Consider the following 18,378-nt stretch of genomic DNA (forward strand, 5'->3'; position numbering starts at 1 on the left):
AGTACAAAATGCATCTGAAACATCTTGTGCCAGGAAGAAGTGCTCCAACAGGGACATGACGAAAAGGACACAGAGGCCGGCTTAAGGGGACTCTCACTGGCCAAACTGGGGATAATCTGAGCATCAAATAATGATAATAACCCAAAGAATGTATAAGAATATATGACTCTACAGTGATATAAGTAATTGGAAGAGAAGGGAAAGTCCGTAGAATGCCAATTGATAACTAATAACTGTAGAGGAAATGAAATCACCACTTGGCAACCATCATAATAATAATGGATACCAAACTAGTGGGTAAAAGTTTTGCAGTAACAGAAATATGTACATAGTCTAAAGGTATCTCCCTATAAATGGATTTAATTACAAAAGGAAAAATGGTAACTTTATGCTGGCAAACTCAGCAGACACCATCCTAACCACATAATCAAAGATAACAGCCCTGTAATGGAACAAACAAATATCATATGCTTCCTGATCTCTTCCAAAGAGAAGAACACAGCCTCATATCTATGGAAATCCTAAGAAAAATGTATTACCTGAGTCTAAACATGAGGGAACGAACAAACTCAAACTAAGAACACTCTACAAAATAACTGGCTTGTATGTATCGGAAAATATCAAAGTCTTAAAAGATCTCCCTCCCCCCCAAAAAAAGCCAAAAAAACAAAAACCAACCAGAGGAACTGCTCCAGATTAAGGACTCTAAAGGGATATGACAACAGAATAAAAGGCATGATCTGGGATTTTCTTCTGCTATAAAGTGCATTATTGGGACAATTGGCAAAATCTGATAATTTCTTGATGATTTTGAGAACTGTACTGTGGACATGCAAGAAAATGTCCCTGTTTCTAAGAAACATACCCTGAAGCAATTTAGGGCCAAAGGGTACTATGACTGCAGCTTAGGTTATAAACGAAATAAACACACACAGCTCAAAGACAAAGCAAATGTGGTAAATTATTAACATTTGGGGAATTGGATGAAGGGTATACAAGGAGGTGGCTACTCCTGATACTGTTTTATAAATCTGAAATTATGTCAAAATAAAAAGTTAAAAAACAAAACCAACAAGTTCCTGAGATAATTTGTTAACATTTATTGAGTTTTTGCCTGCCATATGCCAGGTATTGTTCTAAGTGCTTACCTTATATAACAAATTCATTTAATTTTCATAATAATCCCACAAATAGATGCTACTATCTCCTTTTTTCAGATGAAGAAACTAAGGCCTGAAGAGGCCAAGTAATTTTTCCAAGGTCCTTTGGCAATTCAGTGGCAGAACCAGGAATCAAATTTTCAGTCTAGTTATTTGGTGTCATTACCTTATGGGGTAAAAGATGATGTTTTTAGTGTTAATGTCAAATAATTTATTCTATATTAATGACGTATTGCACTTTATTTGGTTAAATATGTACACCCTGGAATGAAGAATAGAATAGAACTTTTGCCCAGTATTAGAATTGTACTTATTTCTGTTTTATCAAAATAACACACTACCAGCTTGAACTGCCTGTTTTAATCTCCCCTCCCCCCCCCAAAAGGGCAATTAATCAAAGTTTAAAACCACTAGTTAATTAAAGAGAACTGAGAAGAGAGTCCTGATATGTATGAATCCTCAGGAAGAAAACTCAAGACTCACTAATCTACAATGATTTTGAACACATTCTTAGGCTTAGGGAGACATCCTAATGTATTTGAATTGTTGACGTTCATTATTGGAAATTACGAACTATGTTTATTACCTTTTCAAATATTTCATAAGATTTTAAAAATTGAAGAGAGTAAGGTAAAATTATAAACTTCAGTGATAAACTTTATGTTACACTATTACAGTTAGTTGAATACATTGACATTTTATTGAAGACTAATCCTAGAAGCAAAGTCTATAATCTGAATCTCCACCATCCCACCGGCCTCCAGGTCAGGATGGTTTTGCAAAGAATAATCCATATACTCTTACACCCAATTTTCCTTGGTATCAGAGAAATGATTTCTGAGGCTGCTGAGTAAGGTTATAGAAGAGAGAGAACTGATTTGTTTTTTTGGTTTTAAAAATTTTGCTGTTCAACCTCTAAAAATCCCTTCATATGCTTGGGAGGTACCCAGCTTATGAGGCATAGCCCCTTCCTATTATACACGCTGAAAATACAAAATACTTTTCCAGCCTCCCTTGCAGGTAGAGCACGCGTATATGACCTGGACTCTGTTTGTCAGAAGCACGTGCTCCAGTCTTTGAACTGGAAACTGATGAGGCAAAGAAGCACTGATGGGGACAGAAACCACTCAGACATGCCTAGAGTGCTGGATGTTTCAGGCTCAAATTCCCTCCTAGGAATTTTGTGAGCTCTCCAGCTTCCTTTTCTTTCTTCCTTATATTTATTTCTAATTCTAGATTAAAAATTTTCCTTTTGTAAAAAAACAGCTTTACTGAGATATAATTCATGTACTTTATAATTCACCCATTTAAAGTGTACAAACCGTTTTAGTATATTTATAGATGTGCAACCAAACCACAGTCCATTTTATAACATTTTCATCACCTCAAAAAAGAAACCCTATCCTTTATCTATCACCCTAATCCTCTGTATGAATTTCTTTGATTTCAACAGCCTTTTATAAATCAAACCATGAAATGTCCCTTAAAACACACGTTTGAACACACTGCCTTTAAAAGTTTGCTTTATGCTAAGATTCAGAATCCAATGCTTATTGACTATGTAACATGTACAAACCAGTAGATTATGAAAAGTAGAGATACTTTCAGACATCTGCTGTGGGAAAACTCTGCAAGCTGTGGAGGGACACATAACCAGGACCGGTAGGTACCACTCCATGCTCGGCTGAGGATGGAGACTCCGGAGACTGTGCGTATGGGGAGGCAGCATCAGTCCATATGGCTGTGGGAAAGTCAGCAGCAGCCTGAGCCCGGCCGGGAACGGCAGGGTTAGGGGCTTTAGGTGGTAGGTAAGCCAGAAGGGCTGAGAGAAAGGGAAGTAAAGTAATCATCCATCGGGCCTACACTGGATAGAGAAGAAAGTGAAGACAAAAAGGATGAGCAAAGCGTTCTGGACAGCTGTCTCCATTTAATTGAGTAGGGGCATCAAGGAAATGAGTGAACTAAAAGCTAAAGTCTGGCAGAGAGTGGACAGTAGGTCGGGGAAGGGGACATCAAATTGTTGAAGGATGAAACAGGCCTGTTAGGCAAGACTGGACTCTCCTGACGAAAGCAGCCTGTGATGGAAAAGAGTTTAATAAAGCCAGTCTCAAAATCATAAGATTTTCATTAAAACTAAGTATTTGTCCTGAAGCCAAGCAGTATACCTACCATATATTGATAAGTCTGCAGGGTGAGAGCAATGTAGGAAGGCGTGTGTGGCCCAGTGCCACGACATCATAGGCATGCTAACAAGGAGACGTGATGCCCACAGTACACAGCAAGCGGGGGCTGTGACTTGCTGACAAGTCAAAGGATGATGTCAGCAACGGTGAGGACGAGGACTTTCTGAAGACTTTGGGGGTCTTCACCTCATTCACTGACTCTGTAGGTAGGCAGTCTTATTATGTTGTTCAAGGCAGATGACATTATCCTCGCATGCTTCATGTCACCTTACTGAGAGAGAGATAAAGGACTAAAGAACAAGCTGGTGTCAAGAATGCTTGCAGGAAGGGATGTTTCAGGTCATGACCAGGCTTAGAATTAGCCTCGCATGGTCCACACCTGCAGCCTCTCTCTGTTCTCACTCTAGCACTCTACTGATATTGCTCTCACTGAGGCCCCCAATGACCATCTAACTGCCACATACAGCAGGCTTTTGGGAACTCTCTGCTGTGGTGATCACTCCCCCAGCCACACTCTACTTAGCTGACTACGGGACCTCACATCTCTCTGGTTTTCCTTCTATGGGTCTGGATCTTCCTCTGTGTTTTCTCTGAATGGCTCCTTTCCTTGCATGAACTCCCTTAAAGCCCGTATTTCCCCAGATTTCATTCTCAGGCAAACTATTCTTCTCACTCTCCTTACTCTGCCCGGGTGGCTTTAAATACTGTCTTGATGTCAATTGTCAGCTACCCACTGAAGAAACCAAATCTGTCTCCGACTCTGCCTCTCCCTAGTTTCATACTTATGTATCTCTACTGACCACTGTACACGTTACCACAAAGCCATTCCAACCCTCGATGTCCTAGAGAATTTCAATGTCAACATGTGCAAAATTAATTCCTCATCCTCTTCCCTAAAATGACTCCTGCTCCTGTGTTCCCTATCTTAGTGATTTTCATTATCTATCTAGTTTAGTTATCTAAGAGACCTAGGAGTCACCATCAAAGCTCCTCTCCCTCGCTCCCTGTCCAACTTATCACATCCTGCCCATTTTGCTTCATAAACACTAAAAGCTCATCCTCTTCCCTTCACTCACCCCACTGCCCTGTTTCAGCTATTACCATCACCTCAGGCTCACACCAATGCAGCAGCTTTGTATGCTCTCTGCCTCCAATCCTAGGCCCACCATCGCCACCAGCATGAGAGATCTAAAACATATCTGATCTTGTACTTTTCTGCCTTCAACGCTTTAATGACTCTTCTTTGATTATGAAGCACTACAAGCTCATCATGATAGACAAGACCTCTGATGATCTGGTTTCTGCCCACCTGTAGCTTCATTTTTGGATGTAACTCATCGCAAACCTTGTGTTTCAGCAACACTAAACGACTTGTAAGTTCCTGTACTTACAAGCCATTTTGCTCCACCTCCAGGTTTCTTTGCACACCAAGGTTCTTTGTATCGGGAACACTGTTTTGCCGTCACTTGGCCAGCTCCCACGGACTGTTTACAACTCAGCACAGGCATCGCCTTTCCAAGAAGTTTTTCCTACTTTCACTAAGACTAGGGTAGCTGCCCCTTCTCCAAATTCTCATTAAATGTATTAAATGGGTACTGAATAGACAGATTTTTCTGTATTTCTTAACAAATACAATCCTGAGGAAAAGAAATTTTTAACTGTAACGTAATCAAAACATAGTAAGGAAAGCAGACTTGAAGAACTTAAACTTCTCTAAATAATGTATTACAAAGCCAATAGGATTATTTTTGGACCATTAATACCCATTAATACATGGATAGCCATGTCAGCATTTTAAAAATTACTGTATATATCACTTTATGTATATATTTGTGTGTGTGTCCCTAGAAAATCTATTTGATATTTTTGAAAACTAAATGTTTTCTCCCCTATATATATTTATTTCAGACATACTTCATCTTTAGTTTTTAACACTCTCCAAATAGCAATGGTTTCTAATTACTTCAACCTAAGTCCAACCATTTCCAAATAATGTTTTATAAAATTACTTCTGCCATTATTTAAAAATTAATCTTTCATAACTGCAAAAAAAGAAAGAAAAAGAAAAGTAAAGATGTTTTGGTATTGGGGTAAATTTTGTTAAATTTTGTTTCTTTTGAGAACCATGTACTTTAGCATTGCTGTCCTTTACTTTTATAAAAGTGGTGTCAAAGTAACAAATGAAATTAAGAGAAAAATTCAAGGATTCATTTTTATTTTTTACATTAATTAAAAAAAATTGATATCCATATGGATATATCTTACAGAAACTAAGGAATAATCATTTCACCCTTCTGTACTTTAATTCAAGAGTCTAAATATTCTTTCAGCAAGAGTATAGAAATAATAACTTATTTAAAAAGCATTTTTCATATCAAGTGATTTATTCCTTGTCTATAACATAAATATTTCAAAGGGAATAATAAAATACAGAAGGTTCAGTTACTCATATTGCCTTTCACATACTGACGGGTAAAGGAAGTCATTACATTTTCCAAAATTTTTGTGAAATTTCGAACAAAATAGCTCAGAATTTCCATCTTATATCTTATTGAATTAAATATCAATGAACCTTCCCTATCAGTAAGCCACTGTGAATTTGAGATAGAAACACATTAAATGACTTATCTAAGTGATGCCGAAAAAAATCACTTTGATGAAAATGTCTGAAGGTGTAACTAGTCTTAAACTTGTTAAGCAAGCCAGGTGACCAAGTAAGCACTTTTATTATCTATTTATTTATGAGTTTTTTTAACAAAGGTATAAATCCTATGCATCTACAGAATTCCTAGAGCCTCCAATTAATCCATTGTCTGTTTTCATTGCTGGGGCTTTTGTTACCTTATGAGCCAATTATGACCCCTCTCAATGAAGAGTGATTAGACAAGTTGGCTGTCGTCTCTTTTTGGGAATAATTCTAACCAGAACACACATTCTACAGATTTTTTTTTTTCTGGAAAGGGCTATAATGTACATTTATAATTTTTTTGGTAAACTTAAATTATATAAGTAGACTGAAACACTATGTATAAATCTGACTAAATATCATCCTGTTAAATGAATTGGTAGTACAAATTTCCAGCTATGTAATCTTTCTTTTAGAAATATTAAATTGGTGCAAAAGTTGCTGCAATTTAACAGGTTAAAAATAATTGCAAAAACTGCAATTACTTTTGCACCAACCTAATATATAGAAGGAATGTCCAATCTGACATTATAATTTAAAAATGAGGTTTAAATGAAATTGCTGTTCTGAGCCCACAAAACAAGCTGTTTCGTATCATCCATAAAGTCAAATGTACAGATGAACTATAAATATGTGTCCCCAAATAAGACAAACAATTGTCATCTACCCACAGACGAAGGCTAATGATTTTTAAAAAATATATAAGTGACAATCAAAAATACCATTGTGTTTTCACTTGGCAATCCAGGAGTCCTACTTCCAATTTTCATTTTATTCTTTTGAATAAATATGCTTAAGTAATTATTCTTTTTAAAAATCAACCATGGAATTAATAAATTTATTTATTTACACTTAATGTGCTAGAGTAGCATCTTAAAATTAAAAGACACATTTTTCTACTGAAATTGATGAAACTACCTCAACAAAACTAATAGTAAACTAGAGAAAAAGGAGAGAAATACAAATGAGATTGTGAATAAAATGAAAAGTCTTTTCACCAGAACTCACTACTAAATTGTGAAATAGTCTAAACTATTTTCCACATTAAGAACACCTTATGATGAATTAGATATCAGAAGAGAAAAAAATGTTTTTCATTCTCAATCTAATTCTCAGAGAGCCTCATAGAGGGTCAAAGGAGACATTTCTTCAAACGAATTACATATTTTTAGAATCTAACCTGGCTTACAGAGAAATAACGTCTTATTCAGCTATATGAAGATCATACTTCAAATACCATTACTGTGATAATTTTAATAACACAACCATTGTATTGTAAAACAGTCACATGTCAATACTAACAATCAAAATCAAGTTTTCACATTGTTAAGAGTGGCATGCCCAATTTCAAGGATCTCATACTAATGGAGTAAAGCAGTGCTATAGATGATTCAAAATATCAACTAATCCAAAAGTCAATGAAGTATGCTTCATATAAATAAATATATTTTATATATTGCAGACTTTATTTATTTTATATATTTATGTTTTGAAATATAAGCTATATTTTGCAGTATGTTTGCAGTAAATACATCTTTCTAATTGCTTTTCACTTGGGTTAACACTAAAATCGTGTAGTTCACATTCTAGGACAGCAAGTGGTTAGTCAATGAGGAAAGACACACCAAGAGAATGACAGATTGTATGGGAAGGGTGGTCAAGTATTTACAATTTCACCCAGATAATGCAAATGATAGAGATTCTCCACTGAGGTGGGGAGGAGTGGTAAGGAATGTGAGATGCCATTAAGAGCATCCTAACAAATGTGAAGCTCAGAATTCTACGGTTAAAACATAACTGCCTTCTCTTTGGTCCAAAAAATCCACGAGACTGTGTTAAGATTTCCTACAAAACATACCGATTGTGCAGTAGTTTTCTCACTGATGGAATACTATCCATCTGTTGACACAATGGATAAATCAGGAGGTTACAATTTATACCACTGACACAGGTTTGCTATTGATGATAAGGTATATTTTTCTTTCCACCACATGGTATTTGATTTTCATGTGTAGTCACATGTTTGTCTAACCCTCAATCAAAAGACAAATAACAGACCTGGAATTCTTTCAGCACACGTATTTGACATGCCTCATAAAATTCATGAATGTATCCGTCTTCAGTGTTACTTGCATGCGCAGAACCCCACATGGAGGGCACACGACCTGCCTTCTATAGGGAAAACTCCTTGAAGTAGAATGGAGTAGGAAGGCCACAATGCAGCATCTGAGCACTACTGTTAAATAAATCACTCTTAGTGTCAACTCAGATTGATGACTGAAAAATGCAATGGATTACAGGGAAGAGGTGTGGTAAAGCAAGATACAATGAACAGCCAATCTACCACCTCCATCCACCCAAGTTCTTATCTTTCTGGGTCTTGTTCATGAAAATGATATCAATGTTACCTTCTGGCTCATTCACATAATCAACACCCATATATTTACCTCGTCATGTACTTGGAGAATGGTCACCCTGGGAAGCTAAGCTGCTGAAAAGAAGGTGTGCTGCTGAACCTTTCTCTTTTGGTGGCCATTAACACTCTTTCAACACATACGTATTGAGCATCTAATACGTGCCAGGTACTCTGTAGGTGAATTATAGTCAGTGGCCATTTAGAGCAGTAGAATCTAAATTTTTTCTTTTATTTTCAAATTTAGATCTAATGAACACAAACCAATAATTTAGAGCATGGTATATTAAAGTTATATCTCTGAAGCCACCTCCACTAAACCTAAACAAATGTAAAACATTTCCATCTTTAATCAATTTGAAAATAAGTCCTTTCCCCCACATTTCATAAAAATTTACTTTCACTCCAGATAAAAATGCTACCGAGGTTTGTTCTATTTCATGAGATTCAATCAAAAGGATAAGAACCGTGCTACCTGATTTTTCAGCTCCATAAACATCAACTACCAGTACACTAAAAGGAAAAGCACAAAGTATTGTTCCTGACTTAAAACCACTAAATAAAACTGGGGGAAACTTTTTTAAAGCTTTCAAAAAGGAAAAAAGCACAACTGAAATGGAGGGAATAAGATTACGAATAGCTTCCATAAATAAAATGTAATCACATAATTTCCATTAGAAGTCAGATTTGTGCATTAACCAATAAATGAGAAAGCTATTCAAAGTTTAGAGCAATTCATTTGATTATATCCCATCAACTTATACCTGAACATCTAAATAAAAGAAAAACACTTATAGAAATCACCATCATTTACTCCACATTTTCCTAAGTTTTCCCAGGATCCCGAATCACTTGCACAATGGAGGCATCATCACCTTAAGGCACAGCCTAGTGGCAAGTGACTCCCAAACTACAGATTTTCATCAGTCTTGTTTGAAATGTTTTAAAATACACAGACCTCAATATTAGCTTGTTATTCCATCTTGATGATGTATTTTGCAAGCAGTAGCAAAACTGAAATTGGTTAAAAGTATATTCTAGCATATTATTATTCTCAAAGGCACTGACAAGGCATCACCCTGAGTCCTTTTTAACTCAAAAATTTAGAAGATGCGGCATAATTTTTAAAATGTTAAGATCCCAAAGGTATGCGAAGTAAACTTAAGAGGTTGAAATAATAACAATCTACAGAACGAGGGTATTAAACTACTTTCATCAGCAACACTAACCAACTTTAATATTTAGTAGAATTAATATTAAGTAGTCTTATGCAAAGTTATGAAGTATATATTAATAGTCCAATCCATTGAGACTGTTTTCTACTTCAATGGCTTTGAAAGGCAGCAAATCTATAGGAGTTATGATCTATAATTTTATTTGTAGTTTTAAGAAATATATGCACTTATTATTATAGCCATAATGACTGATGACTAGTTCCAGTGGCAAAATCTCGGCAGGAAACAGATTTAGCAATTTAAATGTTTTCTAAGTTTTCGTAATTGAGGAAACTTTTCATAATCTGACATTTGTTAAAACCACTTATTAGAAATTATGCAGCACAGTAGCTGTGGAAATATGAGCTAGCTTCACAATTATAAAGTCAGCCTATGTAGTCCTTTCCTATTGTATATGGTGGCATAAACCCCACGGCGGCCTATCAGCTAACTGGCAGGCAGGGGGCTGCTCTATTCAAAGTGAGAGATACAAGCTGCAGGGCAAAAACCTGGCAGCTCCCATCTGACCCCACAATCCCCTACTGGTGACAGCTCCAAGCTCCATGGCAAATTAGGCCTTCTCATATTACAATTGGAGAAGACAGATTCCATTAGCAGTATCTGAAATTGAGTGGAGAGCTGCACTGTTATCAGACTTGACTCATAAGCACTGCTATTAATCAGAGCTATGATAGCATTTATATATTTCAAGCTATCTGCTGCCGCTGTGATATTCTGCTACAAAGGGTTGATGGGACTTAGGAAAGTGAACAATAGAGCTTTCTGGGAAAAGCAGAGTAAATCAAGAAAGTCTATGACTTCCGCACATTCTGAAGGGATTGTGGTTTACATAAATTTTCTCCCAATTGGAGATTGAGCTCTTCCTCATCTTACACATGGGATTTAGTTGTCACTCAATGGTAACAGCTGTGAAAAGGTGAAGCGGCCCACCGCTCAGAATATTGCCTTCGCTTTTAAAGCAATTAACCCATGAACAGGAGGATACCTGGTGATATCAAAGGGATTAGGCCAGGCAGTGCATTATTAACATTTCCTTGAACTAATTCTAACTCTGACTAGCTGTCAGAAAAGACTCTACAGTCTTAAAAAAGAGTTTTTGCCCTGCTTTTTTCCCCTTCAAAATGAAGTGCTGCTATTTGAGCCTAATGTGTCTCTTTACTTAGGAGAAAATGCATATGAACCAACCCCTTAATATGCTTACGCAGTCTGAGTCAACGCAATTTTAATACAAGTATGAGAGAAATATGTGATCAATTAACCAGGGATCAAGACAGATATTCTCCTGAATGGAAATTAATGCTCCAGTACTTTCCATTCTTCTTCAACTACAAAAACTTGGTGATTATTTGTTACTAAGACATAGTTACCTCTGAAATTAGGAAGAACTGCATATTATTCTCTATGGCAATAATCTAAAATACTCTTTGAGCTGGAAAATGTCCCTGAAGCAGGAGATTCTACATTCTCTAAGGTATGGCATTTTAATTTTTCTGTTCTTTATTCAATGGACTCTTAGCTGAAGCTATTAACATAAGAGCAGACACAGTGTTCAGAATCAAGTGGTCCTTCTCCAAAAGTTTAGTTAAATTAATTTTTAGCAGCAGCATAATGCTTACAAATATGGAACTTATAAAAAATAAAATACCCCATAAATAAAATACTGGTACAAAACAATCTGCCAACAGACATTTAAATATTACTGAAATTCGTTGTAGGTTCTTTGTATAAACAGGCATAGTTTCACTATACATTTATTTATTATTAATATCCTTATATTCTAGGTAACCTGTTTGACATTAAGAGATCTGATTACCTACTGTACAATATTAATGGTGTTAGAAAGTTTTTTTAATACAAGTTTCCTGAAACAGTGCCTTTTAGAAAAAAAATATTCAAAAAACTGTTTAATGGTTAGTGATTTTGTCTTACTTTTAAAATAAGCACTGAATTTTGATTATTAAAACTAAAACAGTTTTACTTTCGATTCACATGAATGTTCAATAAATATTGCTGAATGACTTGTTCTGTAGTTCCATTTGGCTGATAATAGTTTGAAAAGGATATGCTGACGCTGAAGCCTGTTGAGAATATATTCCCCACCTTATAACAACCAAAATAAATGATACAAGCTATGCCCTCATCTGAGATCATAAGCAATTTAAATCTTCCCCGAGGAGAATTTTTATACAATGCTATCAACATACGCCATTCTCTTTCAGTGATACCCGAACACAGGAAATGTAAGCACGTTGATGTTTAATGATAGTGATTTCAGTACTCCTTCCTTGTTCAGTTTATAGGACCTCGTTTGATGTTTTTAGAAAATAAGTTTGAAATTCAAGTACGAGGCAATGCTCAATGGTGTTCATGTTAGTGATTTACAGTATCTATAACTTTTTTATTATGTATTAATAGGATTTGTGAATTTCAAATCTAACACTTAGAATATCATACTATCAAACTTAAAAATCATTTACTTCAATGGCTTTAAAAGAGAAAATCCCATTTCCTATAAAACACTAATTGTATTATATACTCTTAAATGCACGGATGTACACATTAATAAAATGGATACTATTTCATAGAAATGAAATGTATTAGATTAAACTCCCTTAACAAAATGCAAGCTTAAAAATACCCGACAGGGAAAATAAATAAATACATATAGAAACAACTGGCACAATCTTACTATTTTTAATTCAATAAACTACAGTGACACAGACAGCTTTCCATGTGCTGTTTTACTCATATACTTTCTACTTAGAGCAAAGCAAATATAAAGTTCTTGCCAACCATTAGAAAAGACTGACCAAAAAATGCAGTGTTAATGACATCTTACTGCTTTTAAAAGCAAGACAAAGATGCAAGAAAAGCAAAAATTACATAGTAATTGAAAACAACGAATAAATTGTTCTTTCAATCTAAGTCATGTTTACTGAAAAAATTGAGCTTTTTACATCAACACATTTAAACAGAAATTTGCTTTTGAAATACAATCTTTGTTTAAAAGGTACAGAAGGTCTTTATGTCCACCCCAAGAGCTAAATATAGTGAATGCTATGTGAACAATTACCTGAAAAAAAAACCTAAACCTGTTAAAAGAATTAATTTACTGCACACCAGTCAGCATTAATCCCACATGTACAGTAATGTTCTCTTAAGTGATGGGGGAAAGAAAGAATAAAACGGTTTCCTGGATCAAAACCCTTCAACAACAAACTGGAATGATGATTTGGTCTGTAAATGAATAAAGTAGTGAAATGTCTCCTAAACAAATTCTGATAAAGGAGTCAACCTGTAAAGGAATACATTTACTGTATGCTGGGACTGGAAAAAAGCCGTCACTGTAATGGCTGTACAAAAACTGTGTCCTGCTGTTGGGTTTATATTCACAGAAGAAAGGTTTTAAAGGTTAAGTTCAGGTCATACAACAAATGAAATTGTAACAAGCCAGCTGACATTGTATAATGTCTTCTTCCACTCAATCAATAGGCTACTGTTAGTCCTATTACCATAGAGATGGCTTGCTCTTTCCTGAAGGGTGTCTATTGTTTGACAAAACAGATTTGCCACTTGAACTAGGTTGTTCCCAAAGGGCGTGTACCTTGTCAATTATTTGTATTCAAAATAATGAAGTATTTTCATATTAAAATGTATGTAAGAGATAATATTGTTAGATCCCTTTTCTGAAAGAAAGCAACTTTCCCAAAGTACTATATTATTAATACTAAAACCATTCAAATATCCAGTTTAGTCATATTAAGAATTTTTTGATTTAAAGCATGTTAATAGCAAGTATACAGATTTATCATCAAGACTATATTAAAAGAAAAGGGTCACAGGCTAGCATGTTAATCTAAAACCTATTATATTAAGGACAATAATTAATGAAAGCTATTTTAAAATATGGACAACTCAAAGGAAAATTATTGTACAGAGCTATTTGAATTCTAAAAAGATAAAGATTTTTATATATGATTTTTACAGTGGTTTTCATGTGGAATGGTATCAACAATATACTGAAAAACATGGAAAAGTTTTAAAAAACAAATCCTTTTATTTGCATAAGAGCTATTTATATCCACACAGCATTTAAATATATGTGTATATGATAGAAATCATCTTTTAAAATACAGATTAACTATCAAAATAAATACAAGTATTAATTTTATTTAAATGTCTTTATCTTAAATATCTTGTCAAAATTAATAACTCATACATTCAATATAAAACAGCCAAGTTCCAAATTTCAACCTAGATATGTAAAATGAAAAGAGATCGGTTTTTCTATCAATAGAAATAATGACAGATTCTTAATTACAAAAGACACCGAAGGAATAATTTTAATAAAGACTATTCTAATCATTTAGAAAAAGAAAATATTCATAACATTCATCACACAAATTAGTCCAAGGAGAGATGTTATTTTAAAAATTTCATACTTAAAGATATGGCTAACACTGAAAACTTCTAAGACTGAAATAGACACAAATTAAATAATATAGATAAAAGTTTAACAAATGATTAACATTTATAACAAATCAATCTGAAAGCTTTCTGCAAATAGATTTAAACATAAAGTTTAGAGTCATAACTATGTTAACTTTTACCTTAGTATCAATAATTAAAAGAGAATTTAGAAAATAATTTAGGTTAAGGGCAATATTATGACTAATGCAAATAAAAACATTAGTCTCCAAACTGCCATGTGAAATTATGTCTACTCAAATTCTACTATATTTACATACAAAAATTATTTGTTTTTATAATCAAATCTACAGTAGTTTTTGAAAGAAGTATTTTAATTTGGTTTTCCCTTTGCAGGAAGCATAATTTGTATTTTTCACTATAATCCTCTTAGGCATAGGCTAGACTGAATTAAGAATGAAGGAGACAGAAATAGCAAAGACAGATGAGTTTACCAATACCCTAAACTAATGACCCGTTTTTCTTTTTAAAAGCAGGGTCGCCTTCCAAACTAAGAAAGCCTTCCATCAGTGAAGTAAGTGTGGTCTAATTTGCCTATCTTCCCTACAGCTATAATGGAACAAAGTGAGACCTTACTAAAACCACATCCCAACTTGATTTCCTTAGTTAATAGCCTCATTTCAAAAAGTAACAACATGTGCATATTTCAATACAATACAATTTGGTCTAGCTCTGAACCTGACAGGCAGCTGTCCCTCAGCACTACTGTGAGTGATTAAATGATATTCACCATTGACCAAAAGATGAACTTCATATTGTTAAATTAAACTGGCCCATCTGCATCTTCACAAAATGACAAACCTTATTAGTTCTGCCTAACCAGAGAATTGTGATAATGAACTGGTGACACCTTCACCCCATTGTATAAAGCAGAACCTACTGTGTAATCATTTGAGGGGTTAAACGTATATAAAATTACTGTAAATTAAGAAAGTGAAATCACATGAGTGATTAGGAAAACAAACGACAAACGATTTTCTTTTTTAATACATGTACTTGGGCTATAAGAAAACTACATCTCCAAGTAACCAAAATCAATTTTAACTAATCAACTACTTTACCTGAAAACGGTGAAAAAAAGGAATGAGGCAGCTCCTGCTCCAAACAAGCCACACAGAAGATTGACTCGGTAGGCAACTGAACCAAAAGGAAATAGTTTAATTGCCAGTTTAGCCACCAGAGTGAACAAAGGATAGCCAGGAGGATGGGCAACCTAAGGAAAAATTAGCCACGGTCAGAAGGTCTTCATCGAGGAAAGGAAGAGTCACACTGGCTTTCATTGAAAAGTAGCCCTTTTCTCTGGCAAGCCTCAAGATTAAGAGCCAATGACTAACTGAATAGTGGTTTTCTATTGTAATCCTTTTGTGCCAATACAAACAAATATTTTCTTTAGTGGATTTGGCCTCGTCTATCACATGGTGTGTCACCTAGAGGAAGGCTGACATATTTCATTGTCAATTCTTAAGCAGTTTGTTCTCCAGGTTCACAGTACATTAGGGTCACTTAAAAGGCTATTGAAAAAAAGCAGGTTCTGAAATACCGTATTGGTTAGAAAGTTGAAAGACCACACTGCTATCGGATTACCACCACGCTGACAGTCCTAAGGTCTTGCCTAAAGGGATCATGCACCATAATAAAGTTTATTAAATAATAAACTTATTAAAACCGTTAACCCGATTTATTTTATTCTCCATAGCTTATACAAAATTTGGGGTGATAATAAGCCAGCTACTGTATATATAGTAAAGGCTTTGCTTTATAATTTAGTTTAATTGGATTTAAAACTTAAAGTAAATTGTCACGTACTGTACTTATAAGTTACTAAAAACTGGGGTTTAAAAATAAATTAATCTACTTTATTCCATGCTTAATTAAACTTTCTTAATTCCTAAAACTGTTAATGAGAGCATTGATTAAACAATAAAACTAATACTTACTCCAAGCTCATGTGCGGCTGTGATCAGTTCCCCTGTGAAAAAATAATGTAAAACCAATAATTACTATTAGAAAATGACACTCCTCCAAAGTTTTCAAAATCCAAATGCTTGCATTGGGGTTTTGCATTAATTTGACTGGATAAAACTGTAAATCTGCAGAGATTTAACAGCATGAATAGTCGAAGAATATTTTCTCCCTTAGGTCTTATTGAACAAAGTATCTTTGGTAGTTTTTAATAACTGGTCAGTGGAAATACAGCGGAATCCTATTTTTAAAAAAATGCTTATTTTCCCTCCTGAAAGTTGTATACACTTGCAAATATATACAAAACTCTTCCAAAGCATTAGTGTAATATGCTGTTTTATCCCTCAAGTATTTAATACAAAACTATCTGTAAACATGCAACCTTACGCTACGTAGAATGTGCAAACATCTGAGGTTTGATACTCCATAGTGAGCCATGCTGCCCTAACCCTGGCATTTGGATACCTTCTCTACATTAATTAGTTTGGATGTCTTTAAACAATTTCCAAGTGTCTATTAGCTCCAGGTTATTTCCGTAAGCTCCAGCTACCATAATACATTTTTTTCAAGCCATTAAATCATTATACTATTTACATAGTCCTTTGTAGTTCCTTGCCAGTAGTGATTAGTTCTAAAATTATTTTGCAGTAATTGAATGCCTACTATGTTAATATTCAGAGCACAGGAACTATTTCTGACTCATCCTTGTACACAGTACAACATTAAGAAATCAATCAATATTAATTGATGATTTATGGGAAGTTATTACCTATTAGAAAATGTCTTCTCCATTTTTTATCCTTCAATGAGTATCAGTTTTTACTGACTGCCCTAGCCACAACGCACACCTTTGTCTTCTTTGGCCTGGACTGTAGCAATAGCATTGGCCAATCTTCTACTTCTTCATACTGAAATCACTTATTACTGCCACCTCCAAGGGCTGGATCATATCCCTCATCTAAAACTCTCCATGGCCGCTTTTTACTGAATGAAGTTCAGATTCCTCAGCATGACATGCAAACCCTCTATGGCTTGAAGGCCCCTTTACAAGGCTTATATCCATGAAACCTATGCTCGTCTTGGTCCAATCTCATTATCCACTGGTCCTCTGGAATGATGCTCTTTTGCACCTCCTATCACTCATTTTCTCACTATTCTCTCCTAAACCCTTCAAAGCCTAGTTCAAGTGCCAGTTTCTCAGTGACACGTTTCCTTACACATATCCCTTCCCAGCTAATTCCCCCATCAGAATTGATCACTTTTTCCTCTTCCATGGAATCTATTTAGATTGCTTTATATTCTGGTTAGTTGCTTTCATTTGTCTTGTCCACTAAGTCAAATATTATCCTACCCATTTCAGGATCCTGTCAAGACATCACCACCTCTCCCTCCTCTTGCCACAAAGAACCTAATCCAAGCTCTGAACATAGAGGTTGACAGTAAGACGTGTCACAGGCATCCTTGCTACTGACATCCCTCCCAGGTGAATGACTGCTTGCATGATGGAAGCCCGACAAGGGCACTCAGACAGGTATTGTTCACTTAAATCAACTACTTAAGAGCATCTTTGAAGTTTTCTGCAGGTATTCAAGAAAACCTTGGAAACCAGATACTTGCTGTATCTACTTTTTAAAGAAATTGTGTATGGTCTAAAATATTTAAAATAGCTGTTCCCTTTCTAACTACTGTCAAGTCTATTTTATAGTGTTACTCTAGAATGAGTTAGCTCTTGCCTTCAGTCTAAAACTTTTAATTAGATTTTTCTCATATTTCTGTAGGTGCAATGAAGCACAGTGAAGTTCAAAATTTCAATGTTGCTGTTCATTCTCCTCCATTTAAAATGTATTTAGAATTATATTTAACATTAACAAAAACAGCCCATTTTCTCTAACTTCTTTTTACCATTAAAAAGTGTTACTCTTTGCTGGGAGTTCTGACAGTATAAGGATAAATGTGGAATCTAACAAACTTCCATCAACTTTTATCAAATGTTAAACTAAAATCTATAGAGAGGAAATGCTACTATTCAAAGCCTATAAATGTATCTTTGATAAAGAGGAAATATTACTCTTAAAATTAAATATGATAGAGGAAGTAAATAGTAAAAAAACAAAAAACAACAAAGAGCCTTCTGGGTCCCTGATTTCTCTGAACCCTTTATACTAGGGTTTCCTGCAATGTAAGTTCTACTACCACATGCGATCAGAATTATCTGGGTACTTTATAAAAATGAAGATACTGTGACCATACC

At 34.8% G+C, this 18,378-nt stretch overlaps 1 protein-coding gene across 3 annotated transcripts in view; it reads right to left on the reverse strand.

Annotated features, from left to right (window-relative positions):
• TMEM260 (transmembrane protein 260) overlaps positions 1 to 18,378 on the reverse strand; it is a 56,930-nt gene that overhangs the window by 35,749 nt on the left and 2,803 nt on the right. For all 3 annotated transcript variants that reach the window (XM_019725782.2, XM_074327439.1, XM_019725781.2), the window contains exons 2-3: positions 16,103 to 16,134; positions 15,227 to 15,378 (exon numbers count right to left, since the gene is read on the reverse strand). In XM_019725782.2, coding sequence (XP_019581341.2) covers positions 15,227 to 15,378; positions 16,103 to 16,134 — 184 coding nt within the window. The remainder of the gene's footprint in view (positions 1 to 15,226; positions 15,379 to 16,102; positions 16,135 to 18,378) is intronic.

The sequence above is a fragment of the Rhinolophus sinicus genome, linkage group LG03 (genome assembly GCF_036562045.2).
Source record: "Rhinolophus sinicus isolate RSC01 linkage group LG03, ASM3656204v1, whole genome shotgun sequence".
Lineage (NCBI taxonomy): Eukaryota > Metazoa > Chordata > Mammalia > Chiroptera > Rhinolophidae > Rhinolophus > Rhinolophus sinicus.